Source organism: Sander vitreus, chromosome 10 (genome assembly GCF_031162955.1).
Source record: "Sander vitreus isolate 19-12246 chromosome 10, sanVit1, whole genome shotgun sequence".
Lineage (NCBI taxonomy): Eukaryota > Metazoa > Chordata > Actinopteri > Perciformes > Percidae > Sander > Sander vitreus.
Genome location: NC_135864.1, coordinates 20,129,169 through 20,144,843, shown reverse-complemented (window position 1 = coordinate 20,144,843; position 15,675 = coordinate 20,129,169). Strand labels below are relative to the sequence as shown.

General features: G+C 40.2%; 3 protein-coding genes across 3 annotated transcripts in view; all 3 read right to left on the bottom strand.

Annotated features, from left to right (window-relative positions):
* Positions 1 to 2,830, bottom strand: part of ndfip1 (Nedd4 family interacting protein 1) — an 8,529-nt gene extending 5,699 nt beyond the window's left edge. Inside the window, exons 1-2 of the mRNA XM_078260823.1 lie at positions 2,625 to 2,830; positions 1,284 to 1,377 (exon numbers count right to left, since the gene is read on the bottom strand). Coding sequence (XP_078116949.1) covers positions 1,284 to 1,377; positions 2,625 to 2,660 — 130 coding nt within the window. The 5' untranslated portion in view covers positions 2,661 to 2,830. The remainder of the gene's footprint in view (positions 1 to 1,283; positions 1,378 to 2,624) is intronic.
* Positions 2,831 to 3,452: 622 nt separating this feature from the next.
* On the bottom strand, positions 3,453 to 5,936 carry gnpda1 (glucosamine-6-phosphate deaminase 1). Its single transcript, XM_078260822.1, has 7 exons — positions 5,828 to 5,936; positions 5,380 to 5,507; positions 4,905 to 5,006; positions 4,619 to 4,801; positions 4,288 to 4,472; positions 3,876 to 4,050; positions 3,453 to 3,747 (listed from the first exon to the last, which is right to left on the bottom strand). The coding sequence occupies exons 2-7, from the start codon at positions 5,501 to 5,503 to the stop codon at positions 3,686 to 3,688; spliced, it is 831 nt and encodes a 276-aa protein (XP_078116948.1). The 5' UTR covers positions 5,504 to 5,507; positions 5,828 to 5,936; the 3' UTR covers positions 3,453 to 3,685.
* A 902-nt stretch (positions 5,937 to 6,838) lies between these two features.
* On the bottom strand, positions 6,839 to 15,494 carry hspa4b (heat shock protein 4b). The gene is made up of 19 exons (XM_078260820.1): positions 15,197 to 15,494; positions 14,526 to 14,583; positions 14,166 to 14,306; positions 13,070 to 13,192; positions 12,662 to 12,761; positions 12,394 to 12,527; positions 11,084 to 11,328; positions 10,892 to 10,968; positions 10,599 to 10,750; positions 10,358 to 10,464; positions 10,133 to 10,266; positions 9,688 to 9,887; positions 9,468 to 9,563; positions 9,001 to 9,156; positions 8,758 to 8,883; positions 8,531 to 8,638; positions 8,237 to 8,356; positions 7,755 to 7,916; positions 6,839 to 7,388 (listed from the first exon to the last, which is right to left on the bottom strand). Exons 1-19 carry the CDS (start codon positions 15,301 to 15,303, stop codon positions 7,182 to 7,184), a joined length of 2,553 nt encoding a protein of 850 aa, XP_078116946.1. The 5' UTR covers positions 15,304 to 15,494; the 3' UTR covers positions 6,839 to 7,181.
* Positions 15,495 to 15,675: the final 181 nt, after the last annotated feature.

Genomic DNA, 15,675 nt, shown 5'->3' with positions numbered 1-15,675 from the left:
TGCTGACAGACAAACTTCTACTTTCACAGGAAGCAAAAGTAGCAGAAGCAGAGAATTCTAAAACCAAACCAGGGAGGGCTGACTTACAGCAGGAAGAAAGACTAAAGTATCTGTATGCGTTTCGGTTTATGTTCTGTCCCATACAAGCCAAGACTTTTATCTGGGTCATTTGGCAGATGTCCAGAATCCTCCTTTGTGTTGTTCAAACACAAACTGCATTGGACCAGATCAATATACTCACCCAGGAAGAGCTCAATGCTTATATGTATACATGTTGACCTATGCCCTCTTAAGAAGTGAGATTACAAACGTCAGACCTTTCTAAAAAAGGCCTTGCACACAAGCTACTCCCCTTTACATGATTCATTCCAAGGCTAACAGTGTAGGAAAAGATAAAGTACTGTAATTCAGTACACTAGTTATAAGGCATATCAACTTTACTTCATTTGTTAGATTTCAGAGGGAAATATTTTACTTTTAGACTTGTTTTGAATATTTGTCTGATGGCTGCTGAAGATGAAAGTTAAAAGTAGTCAGCAGTATATGCAGTTGTTGAAACAGCTTCAACATTATTAAGTAACAAAACAGTCGGGTCAGTAGGAATTCGACATCCTATCACATCAGATATTATTGAGGTTGTTTTATTCCAGAACTCATGCACCTGTTCACACTCCCAGACCATGTGCAGGAAGGTTCCGGTTTGTTCAGGTTGACAGAACGTGCAGTAGGGAGTGGGAATGACTTTAGAGACGTATCTCTTCTGAGGAGTCCTGTATGTCCTATGACATATGTTGAAGTGGATCTGCTGGTGATTTGGGTTCTTGGAACAATGGAAAATGTCCCAAACCGTCTCCCAATTAATTGCGTTCCCCTCAGGGCTCAGCTCTCGCTCCCATTTCCTTGCTATTGGGAGTTCTCCCATGGATACTTTTTGTACTTTGTTTTAATATGTATCATATTGTATGTTTGATGTAAAGCACTTTGTGATTTTTTTTTTTTGTGAAAAGCGCTATATAAATACATTTTACTTACATACTACAGAAGAATAATGTGACACTGTGGAAATAACTATTCTATAAATAACTTTTCTTCACTTTTGCTTCATAGGCACATTTCACTGCAAGTACTTCTACACTCTTACTGCTTTCGAAGCAAGACTTAGAAAATGTATACATGTATGTAGTGGAATTTGTATTAATGGATTTCAATATTACTCGCACTTCTAAATTGTGTTGTTGCTGAGTTATGGGACAGTGTGTGATGGAGCTGTGATGGTTCCTAACCTGCATTTGCTGCAGCGACGCTGCTGTAGGGTGGTGGTGCATCCTGAGCAGGACCCTCCTGGGCTGGCTGGGCCGGTTCCTCCTCATTCACCAGCTGAAGAAATGTTAATAAATGACAACACAGCTTGGGTCACACTTAAATCTAAGGAAAACTCTAGTTGTTGGCTGAACGATTATTTTTGACCGATAAAGCAATTGCGATGTGATTTACGGAATTTGAGGGATTGATAATTGATGCATCATTATTCTCATTTTCATTGAAGAATATATTAAAAATGATCATGCTGTGATTTTTTTGCAAGGATCTGTACCAACAAAGATTTGTAGGCCGGGACATCTCTGCAGCACCGAAACAGGTCATTTAAAATTGTATTTTGACACATATTTTGCCTTTAACAAATATTGCGCCTCCTACAATTTGGATTTTGCACTAGTCCATATTGCGGAGACAATAGATATTTGTTCATACCGTAGTAGCTATCTCTGTACGATTTCTGATTGTATTCAGTATTACAATGTTGCAAGTCAAAATCAGACAAGACCATCTGTTGTTTTATCTGTAAACACTCATTTAAATTTCCAGTTGTGACAATGTGACGTTACAGGAAGATTACAAGCACAATAGCGATGGACTGGAGGCGCTTTAGGGAAAACACCCTAAACGTGCGCCAACTCCTCAAAGAGTAATAAACCTGTATCACTGATGTCGCACTTGATTAATATAACGTTACTGTGCAACAAGTGGTTATGACATATGTCTGCAACCATTAACTGTCTCCAAACAGAAAGGATTAGCTACACTGCTCTATCACTGATAACACAGTAACCTGTGATACATCGTCAAAACTACATAGCCCCAATTTAACTATGAACTGTGCACTCATGATCTCACACATTACCCGCAAATCAATGTATGTTAATAAATGAGTAGGCTTCGTATTAGTATTTCGATCCCGTTTTGTCGCTGGCGTTTCGATTACTGACAGGCTAGACTGGTCAATGTGCTGGATCAAGGCTTGACAAAGTGACACTACACAGCACTCCTGTTCAGGCCAGCCAATACAAACTTTAACTAATGAGTAACTTACTAAGCTGCTAAATGAAAATGGGTCACATAGGCTTCAAATTATATGTGACGGAATTATGATTATTCACTTGATAGTTTATTTTAGTGTGAACAATTTAGTTGATATTTATCGCCAACTCAGGCCCGCCCGTAAACAAATGTCGGTCGAGCTCGTTGTTTTCCTCTTAGTGACAGGCTTATGTTGACTAGCGTTAGCGTTAGCTGCTGGCTCACTAGCTAGCTATATTTTAGCGTGCCAGCAAACTGTTACATACCTCTTGATATCTGACGTTGCTGTTTTGTTCTGCCATTGTGGAAGAGGAGCGAATACTTAAAACGTCCTCTTCCCACTTCAGCTGTTAAGATGCGTTGAAAGATGTGTTAAAGGAATCTCGCCAACGAAGTAGCAAAGGTAACGTTGCCTTCTAATCGGCCATCTCCTTCCTTCTTCCCCCTGACGCCCGCACGGTAGCTGGGAGGCTCTGATGCTGCCTTCAAGTACTGTCGGAATATTCGGTGACGAGTTATTCATGCATGATCAAGTAAAAGTCCCGTCTTAAAAACAAAGGTAAAGAGGTTTTCTACAAAATCTTGCATTAAAATATATATTTTTTTTAAATTAGAGATTTAAACTTGATATTGAATATCCGTGCACTTTTTGTGAACTAAAAGAATCAACATTTGTCATGTTTTATCACTGTATGCATACCAGAATATTTTGAGTTGATGTACATTTTTATAAGAAAAAACTGGGCAAATTAATTTAATTTCAGGATAAATACATTCTTATAGGCTTTGAAAGTAATGCGATGATAAAATATGTTACTTTTACTATGTTATTATCACTTATTTATATATACTTATATACTTAATTAGTATGGTACTTGTCTGAGTAAATGTACTTTACTTAGTTATAGTTCACCGCCGGCTACAAGTTTGTTTAAAGGGCTATTTTACCTTTACTTCCAGGACAATTCTGAAAAAAAAGACGCTTACAAGCAACACTTAAATGCCACATTAGTTGTTCCGCGTTGTCATGTGACAGGAGGAGGAACAGACTAAAACACCACAGCACTATCCCCAATCACACAGAGATACGGAAATTAAAAATCAAATGCACTTTATTAAAAAGAACAAATGAGAAGCAAAGCAGTATGAACACCATCACATGAAAACCCGAATAGCCTGCCCAATACCAGCACCTGCTTATTTTTTTTACAAGAGTGAGGTTTACACCAAGCACTGCTTGATATATCTCCACTGGAAGATAAAGGAATCATTGGAGTGTCACATTTTGAAAAAGACTTCACAAATCCAAAGTTTGGACAAGATGTCCTCAGTTCTTCTTTGGCACTGAGGGAGGTGGCTCCACCAGCTTGTTGTGCACATGCATCATACCTAAAGAAAGAATTAACTGTGATTCATGCCTGTTTTGAAAATATTTTTTGCTTAATGCAATTTATTAAAAGTGAAATATAGTTTTTTTTTTTTTTTTTTAGCACTGTTGCTTTGTGATTTAGTCTCACCTTTGAAGTACTTTACAGTTTTGACCCTCAGTTCAAGGGTGGCGTCTTCATCACATACGAAAACAGTCTGTGGGTGCTGCTGGAACGCAGACACTGTCCACATGTGATTCACACCGTCCTCTATAGCTTTGTATAAAGCAAATGCCTTGTGTGCTCCAGTGATGAGAATCATGACCTGGGAAGAAATTAAACATTTGACCTGCGGCCTGTGTGGCTGAGCAAAAGCAACTTACAGTTGGTGTTTTTTGGTGCATCAGGAAAATGACAAGATCACAACGCACACTGTTCTGCAACTTAAAGTTCTGACAGAAAATGATCATTACTAACATATGGTATATTTATGATTTTGCAGAAGGATAGACACAGAACCCAAAAGCAGGAAAGATTGTTGACATTCATCTAGGCTTCTTACCTCTTTTGCGTCCATGACAGTGCCCACTCCCACAGTCAGCGCCATGGTGGGCACCTTTGATAGATCCCCATCAAAGAATCGGGCATTAGCCATGATAGTGTCTTTTGCCAAGGTCTTCACCCTAGTCCTGGAAACTAGACTTGAACCAGGCTCATTGAAGGCAATGTGGCCATCTGGTCCAATACCTGACAAGGACAGGAGGAGCCGTTTGAATGTTCACTACCACTTCAACAATGACTGCAAAATCCCTTGATACCAGAATTGGATTGAGCACAAATCTGAAATGTGTAGTTGGTTATGTATTTCATTATCAGCACTGTGACATACTGACCTCCGACAAAGAGCTCAATCCCCCCAGCAGCTGTTATCTTTTCCTCAAAGGCTGCACACTCTGCTTGCAGGTCAGCAGCGTTGCCATCCAGGATGTGGGTGTTCTCTGCTTTTATGTCTATGTGCTTGAAGAAGTTATTCCACATGAAGGAGTGGTAGCTTTCAGGGTGATCTCTGGGAAGTCCTATGCAAGATTTTATGACAGTTTCTTATGCAAGATCAGAGCTTTCAAGTTTTCCTCAATGTGTAAGCATGTGATGTGGGGAGAAAGAACAATGAAAACTTACCTACATATTCATCCATGTTGAAAGTTTTTACATACTGGAATGAGATTTGTCCCTTCTTGTAGTACTCAATTAGTTTCTTGTAACAACCCAGGGGGGTGCTTCCTGAAGACAGGCACAAGATTACAAAGCAAAAGTAACAGAGTGCAAAAGTACTGCACTCACATGAGCATTTTATTTTGAGTCATGGTACTTGATTCGTTCCATTTCTTTTCCTTACTTTTCTATGTTTCAGAGGAAATTGTTGTATATTTTACACCACTAAATGTATGCCATGGATGCTGGCTCTTTGCAATACATAGTTTGCATTTTAATTTGAGCATTTTCTCATTCATGGGTTAAGTTAAAGGGCCTGTGGTGGCTATTTCCACCACTGACACTGAATCAGCAGATGGGGGGAAATATTGTATCAGTATTTCCAGCACTAAATCCTGAAACAACTACACACAGCTGTACGGGGTTGCCAGCTCTTACTTACCTGTGGGAAGCCCCAGGGTGAAATATCTGTCTGGGCCAGGTCTGAACAGTAAAATCTTGTTTCTAATGTACTTTGCAGCCCACTCGCTTGCCTGGTCGTAGTCATTGAGAATGATCAGCTTCATTGTCCTGGAGGAAAAAAAAACACGAAACGAGGAACGGGTTGCTTGTCTGAAGGAGCTAGTTTCAGGACAAAAGTTATTCAGGACAAAACACACCTTAAGACCAGACTTTAGACTCATCAAAGTAAGTTAACTACATCATCCAGCGACAGTAAAGATAAGTAAGATAGCTAACTGTTAATGCATGAGTGTTGCTCAACAAGCTACCAAAACGTCAACTTTGACGCAACCGTATGTACAACCGCGCATTGTTACCAAAACTTTCACTGTATTAATGTCCTAACAAAACCCAAAGAAAACAGTTATTGTATAACATTACACTGTTACCTTGGACTGTGTATCTTACTCGCAGCAGACGTCTGGATGGATCATGTGATTCCTGCTGCTGGATGCAAACAGCGCTCCTCGCGGAGGTGACGATTACAGAACATCAGCTATGGTAGCTAGTAACGTTACGCTAGCTAGGTGAATAATGAAATAATGAATAGAGCTCTAGTTGAATTAATTAATGAATTAAAGTAGCTAGTTTGACTTGAGGGTCCCGGACTGCCTCTTTGAGCGTCCTTGTTACTTCAATTACTAAAAACGGTTCTGTCGGATGGTTTACAGCTTTTTACTGTAGAAACATTAGCTAGTCGTATGTCTAAACTGGCCTACGTACGGTACATACATGAAGAGAGCAAGCATGACGTATGTAGCTAGCTAACCAAAATGAGTCTTTAGCCGAAAATCACTCCTAGTAGAAAACAGTGTGTTGCCTACCTTTCAGTTAAGTTGTATTTATTTTATTTTTGTAACGTGAGAATTTAGTTAATGAAAAACAAATTAAATAACTCAACTTCACCACCTTATCAGGTTCATATTTTGCCCATAAAGTTACCTATATATATTCAACAAATCACATCTGTTAATTATTCCCAAGCCCATATTAAAGATAATTGAACCATGGATGTATAGGATTTAACCTAACAAGTTAGCTAGCAGGGCCATAGCTAGGATTTTAGAAACAGTGAGGTCACGAGCCCATTCAAGTACAAACTAAACTCTAACAGAAGTCATTTAACTGTTCAATTTAATTGTAAATTTGTACCAATTTACATTATGTATGTTTCTCGAATACTAGTTAGCCCTTTTTAATTTTAGCTTTAACTTCAAGATAAGTCATTCAAAAATAAAACGTGTAATATGCGTTTAATGTGGAATGTAAACTCTTGTTTGTCATCAAAACCCTCTAAATTCCCAGAAATATGACCCGTGTCTTCAATGTATAGCTGGACAGAAGCAATGCCTTTGTGAAGCCTTGGGTATCTTTGACCTAAGTAATAAAGATGGTACAAGTGATTTTCAATAACTTTATTAAAACCATATTGTGACACAGACCAGAACACTTACAGAGCACACAACAGAAATAAATACCATTATGTGTACAGCGCTCATTGTCAAACAGGCTTATTGCGGCTGGCTTTTGATTTATGTCATCCAGAAAGAGAGAAGGCATGCTATGTCATCAGACAGAGATGCCACCAGGATCTGGGCTCAGTGTGCTAATCACCCTGCCCGCTTTTGACCGTGGAGTGCAGTTCCTGAAACACTTTACCTGCTCTGATATACACCCAGGCTGCATCTCAATCTGAAACAACCAGCTCCCGCTCAGCTTTGCTTACACGGGCATCAGGCTGCTTTAATCAAGGTCCATGTCAGGCTTGTTTTGTGTGGTTTCTGAGGTGGGGTTGCCTCCTGTCGTTCCCTTGTCTGCAGTTTCTTCCTGGGGTTTATCCTGTCCGTTGACAGGCCCGTTCTGCTCTGCAGGAGTGTCCTCCTTGGGAAGCTCCACCTTGGGCTTGGGCTTGGGTTTGGTCACAACGGGGTTACAAGTGGAGAAAAGCTCCTGGAAAATTACACAAAAAGTAAACAACATGATACAATGGTTTTATTTAAAGAAATACAGTACAGTTGTGTGGGAGATCGACACACAGGTTCTGGCCCAATAAATAATATAGCAGAGAGACAGTTCTATGTGTTCTGGTAGATAGGGTTAGGGTTAGACCTCAGTGTCTCATGTGCATGGAGGAGCAAACAGCTGAATGAATGCTACACGAGTAAAGCCAACCATCTGATTAGCTTTAGCTAACAATGGCTACCATTTGTATTTATTGGGACAAATCTTGCTGCATCTTTATTTTACATGAATGGGTTTCTCCATTTTAAATGTCCTGCATTCGGGATTTGATGTTCTAACAGAGTAGACACTCACCCTTGTTTTTGCTTGAATGTCTTTTACTTTAATGGAGGGATCCATCGTCAAGCTCTGTTTGCTTTGCTGGTTCATGGCACTGTTCATCCAGATCATTGCATCGCTGGCCAGTTTGTCCACCTTGTTGACATCTGCCTCATCTAAATGGTCATACTGCTCCTCCTGGAAATCAAAGGGAAATTACATTACAAAAGTAGTGTTACTAATTACCATGAGGCAATCATTAGAAGAAGAAAGAAGAGAATACACTTTATTATTCGTCACATACAGTTGTACAGTACAATGTAGTGAAATTCAACCTCTGCATTTAACCCATCCTAAGCATTAGGAGCACTGGACAGCCACATACAGGATCGAACCACCAATCTTGCGGTTGAGGGCCGACCCACTCTACCTCTAAGCCACAGCCGCCATGAGTAAAAGCCATCACTTTGATTTACAATAAAAATGCCAAAATCCTCTTAAAATGCATTTAGATTTACCTTCATTTTGTATGCTTCCACAAATTTCATGTACTGCTGGATTTGTTTTCCCAACTCCTCAAATGCTTTAGGTCTCTCTTCAGCTTCTGTATACCTCTCCTGGATGGGCTGGCCAAGTTTCTACAGCGAACACCATATACAATCAATTCATTTTATTTTTCAAATGAAATGAAAACGTACGAGGTACAATTCCAGTGAAAGGTTATCATTCTAAACAATGCATGTCAGTTAAAGAAATCAAAATGTCAATGAAACAATGGAAGGGGGAAAAGCTATTAATATAGCAATAATTACCTTTAACTCTGCCAGTTTGTCAATGTACACCTGTTTGGGTTGATCCTCTCCATCTTCATACAGCCAGTTTTCGGTATCCTCCAGCTTTAAAGACAGGGCATCTCGGTCCTGAAAATGAAAAACATTTCATAATGTGTCAATGAAAGCCAAATCTGTTGGACAGTGATTATAAAGATGCTAATTTTGATCACTTTACAGTGAGTCAGGAGTGATTTGTGTTTACTCACAGATTCACTGACAAACTTCTCCAGCATCCCATGTAGTTTGTCCCTCATCTCGTACACATACTCCTCTACGTTATTCTTTGCGTCATTCCTCTCCTTCTCCAGCTTGTCCTGCATGATCATCTTACCCTGAGGAGAATCCAAAACAGCAACTGTAACCGCTAAACACTTCAAAATAGATCCAAGTAATTAAGGATGGGTGCATTTTGTAATGTGTGTGTATGTGATGGCAGAAGGTTTGGTTACCTCATTTTCTACAAAAAGATTGAGCATGTCATCAGCTAGCTGCCACTGTGGACTGTTCTCAATCGGAAGCTCTAGCACTTTTGTTTTGACTTTGGGCTTTTTGGCTTGTGGGGGCTGGTCGGACTTCTTCTCGCCTTTGCCCTCCTCTGTGGTAGTCTATAAAAAAGGTAAGAGAATAGGCGGCATTGATACAAAAATACCACTCAAAATTAAATCAATACATGCAATGACCCAACAGGAACATCTGCATTAAATTTAAGCTTAGTTTTTGTTTACAGTGTGTCAATTATTTGTTAACATTAGTGGTATTGTATTATACTGTACCATATTGTGTTTCAAATGTCTAACCCCAGTTACTTAAATGAGAAGACAGAATTTATTGTGGGCTATTGTATCGACTTGTATGCCCTTTTAAAAACAAACAAACAGGACAAATGTTCTTGCTTTACACAATTGTATCATCTTACCTCCATCTCCTCATTCTCACGGGGCGTCTTCTCTTCTGCTTCTTTCGGACCTTCTCCTTGACTCTGCTGCTCATCCTGATCGGTCTGCATCTTGTTCTGCAGAGTAATAAAAACCAGACATGTTTTTTTTTGTGCGTCTCAAAACAGAAGTACAAATAGTAGCACACATACTAATCTGATGCATGGTCTAAGAGAACCTCTTATGATGAAAATCACTTACTGTATTTGGCTGTACCTCTTCTTCTTTGACATTGTCCTGTTCTGTTTCCATGGGTTCCTCTGTCTCATCAGACTTCTGCACTTCAACCAGGGAGGCGCTGGACACACTGAAGATACCATGGATGTTCACCCGCACCTTGACTTTCACCTTGGAGCTCTCCCCAGATGCCTGTGGGACAACCTTCTGGATCAAGAACTGACCTGGAAGGGGGGGGGGGGAAACAATAGACAATTAACAGAACAGAAATTATCAGGCAAAACAGCTGTAAGGCTGATGCTATTAGTCTTGGGAGGCGAGGTCAGTAATTGGCTTTTGCTCATCAATGTATTCATGTTTGTCAAGCCAGAGTTTGTGTCACGTAGACAGAAACATGACAAGATGTCTGTTTTGGAGTCTTTCTACCCGCTGGTGGTCAGACAACACTTAGGAAGCTTGAGCTGCTTACCAATAGTGGGATCAGGGTAGGGCAGCCCAGTGGCGTTATTGTAGTAGGCCTCCAAAGAAAAAGGCTCTTTCCGGTAGAAGGTCAGCACTTTGGAGAAAGGTGCTGCATGGTTCATAGGAAATACCTCGCAATCACTGCAACAAATGAATATTTCATAATATTTATACATTCAACAAACAAGAGCAGAGAGAGAAAATAAACCCAGAAATGATCAAAAACAGGTACCTCAAACCTTCCTCTGCAGCAGAATGCCACTTCAAGGAGATGGGATAGGAAACAATGTCTGTGATGGAGAATTCACGCACTTTGAAAGCAGGTGACAGTATTGCACACTGTGGAGACACAAACAGTAAAAAATGTTTAATCTGAAAACAAAAAAAAAAACATCCCTTTCACGTCAGCAGATGCTTATTCAAGCTCTGATGGGACGACTTTCTGGTGAGCAATGGGAGGGGTGCCGTAATACCTGCAGGGCACAGCCTCTGGCCACAGCCTCGTCAGCATTCAGTGTGGTGTTCAACTCCTTCCCAAAGAATTTGCTGATTCTTTCTTTGACAGATGGGATCCTGGAAGCTCCCCCCACGATCTCTACTGCATAGATGTCTTCCTTTTTCAGTTCTTATGGATCAAAAACAAGTTTTATCATTACACAAACCAAGAAATGTGCATACATTTAGTTATTTAACTGCATTAATAGGAAAGAAGAAGGTAAACAAAGTGAAGTGCGTCACAACTGGGGGGAAAAAAAATCATACTTACTGGTATTTTCCAGCAGACTCTGCAGTGGAGCCTCAACACGGGCAAGAATGTCACTACACATCTCTTCAAACTGACCCCTTGTGCAAGATAAAAAGGTGAACATGACTTAAGCATTACAAAACGAAATGTAAAGTAAGACACAGTAGCGAAGAACCATGGATACTAAAAGCAACACATTTCTGATTGGTCTACCTGTTCAGTTTTCCAGTGACATCAATGTCATTCATGAAGCACTCAATGTTCAGTGGCAGGTCAGAGGAGTTGGCACTCATCAATTTCTTCAGTTTTTCACACTCCTGGTAAAGCCTGACCAGAGCCCTGGGCTTTGTCTTGACATCAATCTTGTACTTCTTGCCAAATTCCTCACAGAAGTGTCTCACCAATACCTCATCAAAGTCCTTCCCTCCCAACTCTGGGTCACACGCTGTAGAAAGGACCTGAGAAACAAGGAGAAGAGGCCAAGAGAGAGTTGAAGGAATGAGACAAAGCCTTTCGTAGACTGTGTAGAATGTAAGGCCTGTTTGAGATGAGCCAATCCGACGCAGACCTGCGCAAATTCAATCGTCGTCTGGCAGAGTGCATTGCATGATGGCAAGTCATTCTGTCCCGACTTAATCTGGAGGCTCGACTGCGCGAGACCATGGAAATCTCGCGGCACAGAAACGCATGCAGTTTTAGGAGCTAGGCGCCGCAGTATCTCTCCACAAGCTGCAGAAGTGAAATTGTTAATGGGAAACGACTTGCCAGTAGACCGGGCTGAGCGCTCATTGGGAGTTTTTAGCCTTTGCTATTGATGAAACTCTCCAATTGGCTCCGAAAAAGTTTTAACTCACCAATCACAATTACATGACGACTCTTCCATTATCATTTTTCATCATTCTTTCAGTGTTTATGAACAAGAACTTAAGCATTTATTTAATACATTCTGCCATTATGAAAACGCATTTGTGCATTCTTCATAAATTGCAGACTGACTGAAATCGTTTGGAAAAGTATTAAGTGGTTGTGCCTTTTACATGCAGTATCCAACCCCCCTGTATTGATTTGTTGTAAAATGACTAGACACTTAAGTCACATTTATTTGTAGTGTTATAGGTTGTAGGTTTTGCAGTGGTTGCCATCACTGTTGCTGCTGCTGTATATTATCTTGACTTGATTTCTGCACTTCCATTTGTTCTCTATATAAATAGCTAGAAAAAAAACAACTAATATTGTGTTTAGTTGCACAATTCAAGTGATCTGTAAAGAGAAGTAATCAGTCGGAAATGGTATATTTTAAATTTATAATGATACTGCCACGGACGGTATCATAATAATGGCATTTCTATTACATCCACTTTCACAGCTACTTCTGCCTTTGCAAGTCGAATCAAGCCAACTCCGAGATGTTCGAATCGGTGCGCTTCTACGATACCTCCCCTGGCTGCAATCGACTACTCTACTTTCTCTTTTTACCTCAAACAAGGACAACGAATGTTCAGTGTGTTGATTTAGCTACACACCTTGACTTTGCCCTTGTTAAAGGCACACACTGATGTCTGGTATCCAGAATGGCCCAGGTCCACAAACACCACATTCCTGGCCTTCTCCTCTGGAGCAGGGAGATCCTGTTTATAGATCCCATACGCCAATGCAACTGGAAGGAAAAATCGTTGAATTATTAATGACATAAACATCTGCTGGAATCAATGTGTGTCAAAAGTGTGCAGTCAACAATCAGTGACATGCACATCCTTGCCCAAGCCCTGCCCCAAAACACCTAGTACAGACCTGCAGTTGTCTCATTCATGAGCCTCAGGCAGTTGAGACCAGCAATCTGAGCAGCATCTACTACTGATCTCCTCTCGGCATCAGTGTAGTAGCAGGGAACCTAGTTACAACAGAAGAACATTTGAAATTCATTTTTTTTATCTTAAATTGTTTTCAATTAACCTGCCTGATTAGACCTCTAGGCAGGCTGAAGTTGGGTGGAGTTATGCTATGAATTACATGATGTCCCCAAACTCTGTGGACTAATAATACTGATAACAGGTGTAACCAGGCAATACAAGTAAAAACACCTGTGTGGCCAGAGCATTTAAGATTTTTTTTTTTATGCTAGAGAGGACTGCATATTTTGTCCCTCTACTTATGTACAAGGAGAGCATCAACATATGTGCAGTTACATGTAATACTTACAGACACAACACAGTCAGCCACAGGCTTCTTCAGAGCATGCTCCGCAGTCTCCTTCAGCTTGGTCAGCAGCATGGCAGTGACCTGTTCAATGCTGAACACCTTCTCTTCCTCCATGTACATCACCTTTAAAAATTGTGAGACATGAGAAGATTATTACATTGCTCTGGGTGATTCCTACCATGTCGACTCAAAATGTGAGTTCTGTACAAAAATAACTATCTACCTCAACCTCTGGCCAAATGTACGGGGAAAAAATTAATTTAACAATAAATTACATTTCCAAACATGCAGTTCATTCAACATTGCCTCTAACTAATGTTTTTTAGGTAACAATGTCTCTCAGTCAGCCTTAACCGTATCCCTTTATATTCCCACTGTATCATCAAGGCCACATTTCAAACGTTATCTCAGGACAGCTATTGATGACAGACATTTTTACAACTTTAAAAATCAGAGGTTCATCTTTGTTGGCATTAAAACCGTATCTAAAAACGTAATTAATGAGCACCATACTGACACCACAGAACACAAATAAATAATGTGATCTTCCAAACACAAATGATAATCATGTCTGAATGAATTGTTTTATTGTAAACCACTTTAATAAACACTATCTGTAATTGTACCCATTTATGGGACTGTATAATGCTGTGTAATATGATATGTGTAGTATAATGTCTATTGCTTTTTACTAAATTAACATTTTGATATTTTTTGGTGCAAGTGCGTTTTCTTTGTATTTGTTGGTGTGATAGAAAGATGTCTACTTCTGGTGCACCATCCTCATGGTTTACCAGGTGTTTGTTTTTTTACCTTTGCCCCAGTTTTGAACTGCAGATATTCCCAACTAATAAATCATATAATAAAGACTCTTCTTCTTGATCGGACCTGGAGAAGTGCTTATTTTCTCCACCCGAAATTTTTATTTGGCAGGTTGATAATTATCTGGCCAAATATTAAAAATATATGGGAATCATTAGAGAGAATATTGGCTTTTACCTAAGAATAATTAGGAAGTATATCCTATGTGGCTGGGCTGTTACTAAAGATTCTATCATATCACTTTAACTGTGAATGTTCCTCATTCTTTCCTTACCTTGATGCCAGTTGTTCCTGTGGGCATTTGTGCGATATCATAGACCAAACTGTTTTTTAGGCGATGCACATAGGGATCCGAAAACGCCCTGCCATGAAACCTCTTGAACCCTTGGACTGTGTTCTTGCAGTTTGTGACGACCTGTAAAAAAGAAGATACACAACTCTGTTAAACACATGCACACCGAAGCAAATTATGCATTCATGACTTTAAAAACAAGCTCTAGGTTGGTGCTGAATTTGATGTGTTCTGTACCCATGTCTAGTGTTGATCATGCTCATACTCCACGCACTATGAAAACACAGCTCCCTCTATTGTAAGGGTAGTGACCAGGTATCTAGTGTCATAAGGTAAACATACCTGGCTTTTAGCAGCAGCACCGATGGATCGATTCCGGGGTCCAAAAGAAACACATGCTCTACAAAAAGAAAAAACAAATCAGTTCTCTTTTTATACAATGATGTAACCAGTAATAAAATGGCAATTGGTTGTGATGATGGCGATTTCACGTAACAATATTTTTTTTGTGTTTGCAAACATATACTCTATACTCCTTTATCGTCCTATTCTATAAATTATGGGTCTGAAAACGAGGCACAATGGATTGATAAAGCCGTTTGACAGCCAAGACCCGGCCTCCTCCCATGATGCGCTCATTCATGCCTGCAGTAAAAAAAAAAAAAAACCAATCACCTGACTGAGCAGGTCAAATATCAGTTTTTAGCTAGTTTATCTCGACGACACTTTTGGTAGTTAGTCACCACAAGAAGCATTTCATCATGTGAAGTAGTAACAGTAGTTATCAGGATTTCTTTGTACTCACAGTGGTTCCGTTTTAGCTAGCATTAGCTTTAGCACTCACATGCCGTGTTTCCTGTTGTGAAATGTGTAGCATGCTAACTAGCTACGACGCTACGTTAGCTTCTACCCAATTACGATAACCAAAAGTGGATTCGTTTACATCCTGTACCTGCTCTGGGGTAGGTAATAAAACACAAATCACACACAATAATGTACCTAATCGTACTTACGGTGTACATCGATCGCTGTATTCATTAGCGACAGTTTCAATCCCCCCGGCTCTGGCTACAGCTACATAGCAGTTCAAGAACCCGACGTCAAATCCGACAACTGACATCTTCACTAGCTAACTGTAGAGTACAGTAATTACAAGGAAGAACAGAAATATAATTCAGTGCTAAAAATGCAGCAGCTACAGTGGGTTTCAGTCAGCGGACGGTGATACACCCTTGTTCTTGTTCCATGAAGCTGGGTAGCAGCATGCGGTGCGCCGGCTGATGCGTAAGAGCGTTCAGGAATTTTCTCTGTCCCACCGACCAATAGCAGCCGACTGCAGAGCGCTAGAAGCTGTTATCATGCGCCCCTAGAGGCAAGGAAACCTATTACAGCAGCAGCTTTACATTTTTACTGTAAATGTGCACATAAAGCTGCTATTTCTACAATATCCGTTATGAGTTACACCTGCTACTGCTGTGGCCCCACACTTTCT

Bases quoted from the DNA above. Each gene is read 5' to 3' on its own strand.
- gnpda1 (XM_078260822.1), bottom strand. From the start codon at position 5,503: ATGAAGCTGATCATTCTCAATGACTACGACCAGGCAAGCGAGTGGGCT. The intron at 4,802-4,904 runs GTAAGTTTTCAT...AATCTTGCATAG, and splicing joins CAACATGGATGAATATGTAG to GACTTCCCAGAGATCACCCT. The intron at 4,051-4,287 runs GTAAGAAGCCTA...ATTTCTTCCCAG, and splicing joins CTGTCATGGACGCAAAAGAG to GTCATGATTCTCATCACTGG.
- hspa4b (XM_078260820.1), bottom strand. From the start codon at position 15,303: ATGTCAGTTGTCGGATTTGACGTCGGGTTCTTGAACTGCTATGTAGCT. The intron at 13,193-14,165 runs GTAAGGAAAGAA...CAATTTTTAAAG, and splicing joins CAGGAACAACTGGCATCAAG to GTGATGTACATGGAGGAAGA. The intron at 7,917-8,236 runs GTAAATCTAAAT...TTTGATTTCCAG, and splicing joins TGGAAGCATACAAAATGAAG to GAGGAGCAGTATGACCATTT.